This window comes from Cygnus atratus, chromosome 1 (genome assembly GCF_013377495.2).
Source record: "Cygnus atratus isolate AKBS03 ecotype Queensland, Australia chromosome 1, CAtr_DNAZoo_HiC_assembly, whole genome shotgun sequence".
In the NCBI taxonomy this organism is placed as follows: Eukaryota; Metazoa; Chordata; class Aves; order Anseriformes; family Anatidae; genus Cygnus; species Cygnus atratus.
The window spans coordinates 26505970-26516736 of record NC_066362.1 but is presented as its reverse complement, the minus strand read 5'-3'; the positions used below and the strand labels follow the sequence as shown (position 1 = coordinate 26516736).

Sequence of the window (10767 nt, the reverse complement as noted above, 5' to 3'; positions counted from 1 at the left end):
TGATGAGGTAGGTTAAAGTAACCTTTATTTGGCTTTTATCATATCCTACTTACTCAGCACAATTAATGACTGACCAATTAAATGAGACATTTAAAGTCCAACATCAGGTCTAAGATGCTTGTTTCTCACATGTGGATTATGCCTTTTTGAACACTCCAACACACTAAGGATGCTGATGGCAGAAAATCTGTATTTAACCTACATGCTGCCCACAGTCAAGTGTTTGCAATTGTGGTCTTATAAACACTGGAAATAAGCAATTCATAAGACAACTTAATAGGACTGGCTTCTCCCAAATGCATTTTGGAGGCCAGCCTAAGTAGCAGCTTATTGTAGAAATGCACTACCCACTTCATTAAGGAGGCAGTCGCTTTAAGCAACTATACAATGAAATAGACGCTATTATTTAAAATGGAAATATATTTTGCTTTTATTGTACAAATTACTAGGAAAAGGCAGTCCTCTACTTATTCGATTTCCCTTATTAGATCTATAACGTGGTCTACAGAAACAAAAAAAATGTTTGCCCAGTGTACTAGTAGTGTAGTAGTAATTGTAGAAGCAAAATGAAATGCATAGTAAAACGCAGTAAATAAATGTAGTAAATGAAGTAAAACGTAGTAATTGATAAATGTAATGTGAAGTAAATGTAGTAAAATCAAAGTGTAGTAGTAAAATGAAGACATTTGGAATTTGAGGTATCACCTTTCTGATGACTTTATCTATATAAAGTTAGTTTAGTACAATGTTCAAACCTTTGACTCATTTCTGTCAAGAATATTTTATCGTACCTCTCAAACTAGAAACCATTTATCAACAAGTATCATACTTTTATTTCCCCTCATAGGTATTTTACAATAGGTATGAACAACAACATCCTCCCAACTGGAAAAAACAAGAATAAAAAGATGTTTTGCATCAAACTTCTAATATTTGCCAGCTATCTCATCACTGGACAACTGCATCTGAGTATTTCTGAACTGTATTTAGAGGTAATTAGAGGAGTTCTGTATATATAACATTGTGTGTGACAAACAGTTAAAACTGCACTTTATAGATTTTTGTATTTTCCATTTTCACGTATTTTCTCCTTTTGTGATGTGTCTTGTTAGTTCTGAACTAATTACAAGGTAATACAAAGAAACAACTATTTTTAAAAGTATTTCCTTTTCTACGCTGTTTCAAGTCAGGATGCTGATACTGTATGTACTTCTACACTTCTGCTGGTAGATGGTGGTGGTGGGGAATATGACTTACCCTCTCTGATCCAAAGTTGGGAACAGAATGGAAAAAAAGAGTTGTATTTGCTTCTAGCTTCATCACTCTGTAGGATGTTCCTTGCACTGAATGAGAAAGCTGGGAGGAAAGGAGGTAAAACAACTGCAATAACAAGCAAACATACTAACACTCGAGGTAATTTTCTAAAACAAAAAGCAGAAAACAACTGTGACAGCAACAGTAACAGCCTGGAGTACCAATCGGTCTTTTTTATCTTCTCATTACTAGTCTCTGGAGGAAGCATCCAAGATTAAGACTGCACACACCCCTGAAAAGAGTGCTGAAGTATGATGCCCCCATTGAGACTACCGGTTTTTCAGACAGCTTCTGATTTAATAGAAGAATGTCCCTTCACAAACTTTCAGCACTTTTACATGTTTTTATTGAAGTCTACAAAGACGTAACTGTGATTTAGATGACTTACACCAATTCCCTTTTTTGCAACATAGCTAGTGTGGTAACCAGATACTAATATTTTGCTGCAGAACTACAAACAACTCTTTAAATGGAGAAAACCTCAAGAGAGAATCACTCAACACAACGCTGCTGTAGTGAAAGCTCATCAGATCAAGAAGAAACATGCTGATACTCCTAAGTTGCCTGCATTCTCATAGCTAAGGATTGCTATAATCCTTTTAGCATCCTTATAATCCTTTTTGGGATGAAACTGTTAATAGAAGTAATTATGCCTGAGGAAACAGATCTCAGGCATAAATTGAATAGCACAGTTCAGTTGGAAATTACTTTTCAGACTACATGTAAGAAGATATCTGCAGTCCTGTGACTGTTACAGAACAAAACAACAAAAACAAAAACACCTCACCAGAAAGTTTTTCGTATGAATCTATACTGCAAAAGATCTTTCTCAACATAACAATCATGATACTTAATATTAAAAAGGCAAAACACACCTGCTTGATCATTTTAAATATAAGCACGCAACATAAACGATACAGTATTATTTGCTTCTGTTTTTCCTTTGTGAACAACAGGCAGCAGCTATTACAGCAGCTGAACAACAGGCAAAAACTAGTAATCAGTAAGTAATAGTAACAACCTTGTGGCAAAAAAGCAGCTTTGAGATTTTGTACCTACTGTCTGTACCAGAAACAAAATCTTAAGACAGCTTTAAGTAAGCAGATCTTATTTTTGACTCTAGACCAGAAGTACTTACTAGGTGCAAATGTTATGGATACAATGAAAAACTACAGTAATTTTCACGAGTTCAGCTCAGTTACATATACTGAATTTAAATATAATGGGACGAAATTTTCCAAAAGTATTCAAAGCACTAAACAAAAGTCAGCCTTTCTTTGCCATTAACTTAGTTATAAAGAAGAAAAAACCAAACCCGAACAATGTTAATGCTCCCATTTTTACTAATCTTTTTTCCAAGGTGGGTGCTTTTTCTGGGAATACCACTCGACTGGGGTCATTCTTCTGTTCATGCTGAAGCAGATGTTAAGTTCATGTAGAAAGCACAACAAAGAAAAAAAGTTAGTGTGAAAGCTTCTGAAGTATGTGATAAAGCACAATCCTAGATTCTCAGGACTGAGATATTATTTCTGTGTCCGTGCGCTACTTCAACAGAAATCAATGTGGAAGCCTTTATCTTATCTCATGTGCAATGATTCTGTAAGCAATACACCCTAGAAAACAAATTGTTTACAAACTGAATTCCTCAGGAGTAAAACATACTAACAGACAGTACAAAAAATCAACACCAAAACATTTAAACTCCAATCATCAAATATTTTAACCAGGACTTTTGCTATTTAATAACTAGAAGAACTGTTTATTAAAACAACAGTTAAACACGTATCTCATTGAGCTTTCAAAGACTCCTTGAAACTAAAGGGAGAGTGGAAAGTACCATACAAGTGCCTGCTCAAATGCCTGCTGAAGTTGAGTGCAGCCTTGTCATGAAGTGAAAACACTGGTAAATCCTGCTTCCCTCCCTTACTATGTAATGCTTGGCAGGCCACCTCATTTACTACACTTTCAGAAATTGAATGCCATGCACTTAATGCATACTGAAAGCAAAAACTTGTAACGACGAAGCTTAGGAAATACTACTGCAGATTTTAAGGGAATTTCTACTAACTTACTATCTAAGAGGTTTCACTGGTTCATTTACATTGACACTTTTCATAATAAATGTTTCAGTGCTCTGCAGTGATTCAATATTGCCCCACCAGAAATTTAGCGTTAGAATGCTTCGTATCAGTCTTCCTCAGTCACATTCATAACACACTACACTATTTTAGTAGAACGGGAATTATTACATTTTTCAAAATAACTGGATGGCTAATGTTTAATGCCTGTTTAACAGTCGGTGTAGAGACACTGTGCTGCATCTTCACAGCTATAAAACCTCCAATTCAGATGACAGCCAATTACAAGTAGCACCTAACTCAGGTCCTCGCAGCCCCTCGCAACTGGCCTGCACACACACAGGAGGCAGATATATACATGCAGTTGACTTCTGCATATGCAAACAAAGGAACATAAAGAGCTAAAGAGTTCTTTGTTAGAACCTCTTCAATATATTTGGTGTTAAGTGATTTATTAGGAGAAAGCTGTTATATTACATTAAATTTACTTGAACTCCAGGAAATTGCATTAGTAGCATTATACTTAAGGTCCGAGTTCCACATGGCTTCATTCAGTAACAGATTCCTTTCTGACACTGATGCTCCATTTACTCTACCAGAGCAGCCATTCATTTTACTGGCCTATTACTTAACGTGACCCCACTTGACAAGAGCGTATCATTGTGTTGGTCTGAGAATGACTGATGTGGTGCTAACATCTAGCCTTGACCTCTCCCACCCTCTTCTTTTGTCACTCTGCAAAGTTATCTGGGATGCCTCCTATTCAATCCATAAAACTGCAGTATCTTCCTTGAGAGTCAATAATTCCAAACAAAAGATTCCTTAATTAAGAAGTATTCAGAGTGGTTTATGCCACAGTGGCTGTCCACGTGCACAAGAGTAGTTCCCACTTAATTCCTTGCTGTGGTAGAAAGAATAAGATTGACTACTCCTTCATTTGGAGACTCTCCACACTGTTTTGTAACATCCTAGCTTATTTCACGTTCTGTTATGGAAAGGTGGGAAGAAGGGTACAAGCGGTGGATGCAGTGATCAAACTACAGCTAAAGTGGCTGAGACAGACCAAGGTACAGAACATTTCACTGATGGCTGTCACATTCAAGATACGTTGCACACAGAAATCTGGCTGCAGTAACGGCCTCACTCTCACCTTCTCCACGAGGTCCTTCAGTCTGGCAACTTCTTCTCCCAACCTTTCAACATTGTAAACCATGTCTCTGCAGACTTCAATATACCTTTCAGTTGGCGCCCACTGCAGTACTATCTGTTGAGAGTCAGTTATTTGCCAGAATTACTGCAAATTATAACTTAATGCTAATTAGTTGATGTAGTATAAAAGGCAGTGTCAGAAAAAAACCGTAACTTTTTTAATGCTAGGTTTTCATTGTATGATTTATGCATGACATTGATCTACTGCTCTTCTAGCCTTCGTGGGAAGCTCCTGTCACCTGAATTCCCCTGTCAGGGGAAACACTGAGAAACAGCTTTATGTTCTTTAATAGGGCAGCTTAACTCTGAAATAAATTTTTAAAAAATAATTGTACTTTAGAGAGAAAGCATTGGACAGCTTTAGAAAACTAACAATGATCAAGACATTTGATTAGTATTCGTATTTTTCATTTTACGGCATAGAATAATGCTGTTCCCCAAACTCTAAATCAATTCTTTTTTCCCTTTGGTTGAATACCTTGTGAGAATTTTTGAGAAAATGATTATTTATGGTCTGCACAGGAACAGTCAGCTTGCTACACTCTTTATTCAACTTCTGAAGGAACTTGAGGCATTCGTCTCCACTACCAAAACAAAACCATATTCCATTATTTGTAAAAGGCTGTGTCTTTTCACAAGCTAAAATTATCTATGCATTTCCAGCATCGGCTAGTAAGTGAATCAGACATGCAGTTTTATTACATTAAAAAAAAAAAGTCTATCCTGTTTAACACATAATACTACATTTAACATCTTGGCAAGTTTGGCAAGTTATGCTACTTTGATCGTCTGTTCCCCCCACCCCAAAGGGTAGCAAATCATTAAGTTACCTGGAATATTCAGCTACACACAAAGCCGAAAAAGTGTCATCCAAACTCTTTTGGGAAACATTCTACTGACCTCCACTTCTATTTCTCACTCTCACCAATCCTGTTTTTAATCAATTTAAGAAATTTTATACCAGATTATGCATAATAACCCTGTAACACTGCTTTCCTGTGCATGTGGGCATACAGATCAGTCTTCCAACACCAGAAGCAGAGAGCTTAGTCAACTTTATGCTGACATATCAATATTCATTACATACAGATTACATTTTTGAGAAGGATTTTTTGGGGGGGAAATAGTAGTATTCTTGTGGAGTCACTTAGTCTCCAGCACAGTGAAAGAATGAAGAATCTGTTACTGACTTGGGCCCTGGATCTGAAAATACGTTTCTCCAAGACTAAAATACCTTATGTTATTTACTTTGAAGAAAAAGTATACTTAGTGCTCAAAAGAAAGGAAGATAACTGAACATTAGTTCGATCAGTCACCAAAGAGTGGAGGAAAGGATATAGAAATTTAACAGGCTAACTTCAATGCCAAGTTTTCAGAGCTCCCATGTGAGAGTGACTCAATTCATTTTATTTTATGTGCCAGAAAGAACCTTAAGTGTCAGTTGTAAGTCATGGTGCAAGCCAGAAAGTTGCTGCCATTGACTGGGCAAAAGAAAAGGATTGGGGGGGGGGGGGGGAGGGGGCATGTTAAGTAAGATCATCCATTTGCTTTTAACAAGTGAACTCTCAAATCCTGAAACTTCTGAAAAGTGCCTTTGTCACCCAGAGAACAGTTTCAGCTAGCTGTAAGCCATTTTCTCCTGGAAAGAGTCCAGCAAAGGGCCACAAAGATGATACGGGGCCTAGGGCATCTTCCCTATGAAGACAGGCTGAGAGACCTGGGTCTGTTCAGCCTGGAGAAAAGAAGACTGAGAAGGGATCTTATCAATGTGTATAAATACCTGAGGTGTGGGAGACAGAGGGATTTGGCCAACCTCTTTTCAGTGGTTTGTGGGGACAGGACAAGGGGTAATGGCCACAAGATAGAGCACAGGGAGTTCCGCACCAACATGCGAAAGAACTTCTTCACAGTGAGGGTGACGGAGCACTGGAACAGGCTGCCCAGGGAGGTTGTCGAGTCTCCTCTGGAGATATTCAAGGCCCGTCTGGACGCCTACCTGGGCAGCCTGCTCTAAGGAACCTGCTTTGGCAGGGGGGTTGGACCCAATGATCTTTCGAGGTCCCTTCCAACCCCTACAATTCTGTGATTCTTTGATTTAGGTAAGTAACATCAGGCCCAAAACAAAGGACAGTTTTAAGCTGGCATTTCCCTATCGCAGGACTTCAATGCATCTAGGGGAGGATCTGTGTAAATGGATTGAAACCTCTACCTCTCTCTTCTCCCTAGAGCAATCTGCTACTAAACTGAAATACAACATACACACATCCCCTTGCACGCCTCTTCTGATGGCAAAAAGGTCGAAAAGCAATTTGCCAAACACCTAAACTAAGCTACAAGCCCATGGTGTGCAAGTGTCTAAAAAGAGGCTGCATTTAGCCCACAGATTGTTTTCATTCAGCTCTCAACTTTTTCCTACAACACACCTCCCAAACAAGCAATATTAAGCTGCCTACTGGCAAAACACTGCTTCCTAAAAACAGCTGGGAGCCTGGGGCCTGATCTACTGCAGCATCTACACAGGAGGACAGGCGAGTCTGGAGACTCAACTCTTTGGGAACCATTCTGCACCTAGGACTTGTTCCACCAAGATGGTCCGTCAGGAAGGGAGAAGGAAAAGTGTGACAATAAAAGCAGAACACAATTCTCACTCGGTATTATCCACAACCAGGATTATATTGCTTTATACCTGTTCCGGAATTATTTGATTTCCTTTAGTTTTCATTTCATATTTGCTTCTTTCCGCTTAGAAAGATACCTTTTTAACTAGCTAGGATCAGTTGCAGCACCTTCTGCGTTCTGTCACAAAATAAGTTATTTTTCTTGAGAATCCCTCCAGAATTCCTACATTAAGTATTTCATGGACATGAAAAGGAGGGAAAAATATTTGCAAAACTTCTTTATTATACCAATATAGATCTTAGAAAACATTTTCATGGAATTCCTATCTGTTGAGGTGACATGTTATTTCCATTTCCAAATACTTCCAAATGGAAGTAATGTTTTCAAAATATAATCACTTTTAAAAAGCATTAATGGCTGTCAAAACATCAGTGGCTAAACAGTGCTAGACACTCTGAGTTTATAATCAATCAGTTCAACATTTTCTACTATGTTAGTTTTTCTATGACTTAATGACTGATCTTCCTTCTCACAGAACGACTTTGAACAAATGGCAAGTAAAATCTTTATGTAATAGCAGGTAAACATAGCCTATGTTTTAGTCTCAAGGTCAGATGCCTAGAATACATGTCAAGATGTTTTCTATAAAACCATGCATTGCTCGCCCTAACTCAAGTGCTGTCATATTTTGTTTTCTCTTTACTCAAACAGAGATTTTCTGGTTTTGAAAACAATGTATGTTCTAAATCCATACTGTACAAATAGATCTTTTTGATGACCACATTACTGGTGTATGACTGTACCCGACATACATATTATAATTCTCTTCCCCCACCCCCCCGGTGGCTTTGCATGCAATGATTGGTAACTTTTTTATTTCTCCACTTATTATGCTTTTTTTTTTTTAAGCTGTACTGCCTGAGTGCATATACCAAACACCGCTCGCTACAGGCCAATTTGAAAAAGCATAATTTTTAACATAAAAAAATGCATGAAGCTTGAACTGGACAAAGTCCTTTCAAACTGCAGCTAATGCTCCCTTTATGAAGAATGAAAATCCTTTTATAATGGTGCCGAACTCGGACACTGAGACACCCAGATGCCGGGTCTATTTCCTCAGCTCAGCAGCAAAGCCTCTATTTTAATAGGAAAGGCTCAGGTGTTGTCAGAATATTTAAGATGTGTATCTATATCGTGATGGTTTGTACCTTCTGGCATGCTGGAACTTTAGCTCTTCAGTCTTAGAGAACACATACTGGTTTGCTTCCAGAAGAGAATTCAGATGAAAACAGGTACTAACTTTGACAGAGCAATCTCCTCAGAGACAAGAAGGCAGCATCAAGGCCCTGTATTAGAACATGACTACCTGCCTCTCCCAGCCCACCTCAGTCTTTCAAGGGCTTCCCTTTTCAAGAGCCTCGCATAACCTCTCACATCCCACAATTCAAACTTGGCATCATGGTGCAAAAATGTACTTTGAACAGGCTGCAAAGGATCTTTTGTATCAACACAGTAATGGTTACACCAACAGGCACGCTGTCAGCACCGGGAGCAAGCAGTTTATGTAAGAATGGTTAGACAGGAGTGGAAAATGTACTAGACAGACTCACAAAAAAAAAATATAGCGGGACCACATGGTGACATGAGGGCTAATGCACAGCATCAGTGTGATTCAGTTGCCTCCAAAGGATGGAGGGTAACGTACAGAATGCACTTGAACCCTTCAGCCCAACGAACAACATGAGCATGAGGTTAACCTTACAGCTCCCACATAGAACAGACAGCTCTCCCTTGTGTTGTGGAGAAAAAAGTAGCAGCTAACGGAGGAGTAGTGCAGCTACTAGGCAAGAATTACCCTCTTGACTAGTAGTGCACTGGCCAACAAGAAGGTATCTCCCAGAAGGGAGAACCTAAAGTCAAGTCTAGGTCTCTTTTAGAAAAACTATTACACAGCAAAACAGAGGATAAGAGATTTAAGAAACCTTAAGACACCTTTACACTTACTACAGCCTTCAATCTTCTTTTAGTGGCAGATATGGGAACTGTTCTACCAGTGCTTAGGGGACTGATGAAGTTTAATAAGGCTGCTGGAGGATGCTTCTCTCAGCTCAGGCCTGGCTTTCATGGGACTGCACAAGACTATACCAGAATAAAGTACAACAGGTACTGTAGAGTTGATACTAGAGCCCTATAGAGAAGTTCTCTCTCTCTCTCTCTGCACATCTTTTTATTGCATTTTAAACTCAAATTTAAGTACTAGAAGAGTCTGTCTTGTTTACAGACACAACAGAGAATTAGAGAGACCACATCAGAGTCTGCAAGGGTCTAAAATGCACTTGAAACATGGGTAAGGGAAGAAGGCAAGACTCCACTTCATTGAAGAAATAAAAAAAAATCTGCTCACTGAAGCTAATCAGAAAAAATAAAGAACGAGTTAATGCTAGAGTCAGAGAAGCCACGTGTGATATAAACACACCTAGTGAAACCCCAGCACAGCAAGGCCATGTAACCCTGTCTGGAGTACAGAGAAGGCATTTATCACTCACAGATGACCAAAGTAATGGCATAAGATTGCAACATAACCCATAAACAGAGTCCTAAGAACAATAATCTAGGCTTCTAACTTTCTTTGTAAAAAATGTAGACTACCACCTCTCAAAATCCACTAACTCGCATGAATGCTTATACATGGGGTAAGGTGTGAGAAAATCTTAGCTCTGTGCTAAAGAAAACATTGCAGTCACTTGAATAGTTTGTATTTCACTTTACTTTCCTTAGATACACAGTTATTACCTGAATTCCATCTTCACTACTTCAGGGAGATCTCCAATTCTTATTTCTTCCACTTGTAGCTCATTAATAGCATCTAGGAGTCTCTGTTGATCTACAGGATTTGTAACGCCAATCTAAATTTAAAAAGTCATTTCAGATTTATAATTTAGTTTTAATATATATTAAACATAAAACAGTTCGCTACTACTTGAGTCAAAAGAAGTTACTTTTGAGTTAATGCAGTCAACTACAATGTTTGTAACTTTGAAAGGAGAAAAACACACAAAATTTAAACTATTTAATGATGGAAACCAAAACGACAAGAACCCAGGAGGAGTCAAAACTGAGACCGCACTTTGAAAAATCTGTTTATTACAAACAACTAACAGCCGTTTCTTCTTAAGTACCCTCATGTTGTTAGGATGCTATGCTTAGGTATTTCAGAATCATCTAAGACGCGATTCTGTTAAAGACTCAGCTACCATAAAATACTCTATAAAAGCAGACTTTTTATGTATCTGAAAGACAGCATACTTATAAAATCTGAATACATTTCTCACCTCACATTGAGAGCAGATATCATAAGCCTAAATGCTACTTGACATAGGCTTATACAGTCCTTATGACTTCATTTCTCATTCTCCAGCTGAGTACCGAGACTCAGCAGGAATGGGCCACTCTACAACTTCAGACTGCAGGGACGCCACAGACTCCAAAGCTGGGATGTAGGGGGCTCTCACTCATGTTCTTGAGATCTGAAATTCCATGCTGCAGC

At 38.5% G+C, this 10767-nt stretch overlaps 1 protein-coding gene across 1 annotated transcript in view; it reads right to left on the bottom strand.

Moving 5' to 3' along the window:
* Window positions 1–2580: 2580 nt before the first annotated feature.
* ASZ1 (ankyrin repeat, SAM and basic leucine zipper domain containing 1) overlaps window positions 2581–10767 on the bottom strand; it is a 39112-nt gene continuing 30925 nt past the window's right edge. Inside the window, exons 10-13 of the mRNA XM_035544334.1 lie at window positions 10014–10126; window positions 5080–5185; window positions 4543–4656; window positions 2581–2727 (exon numbers count right to left, since the gene is read on the bottom strand). Of these exons, the coding sequence (XP_035400227.1) occupies window positions 2581–2727; window positions 4543–4656; window positions 5080–5185; window positions 10014–10126 (480 nt within the window). The remainder of the gene's footprint in view (window positions 2728–4542; window positions 4657–5079; window positions 5186–10013; window positions 10127–10767) is intronic.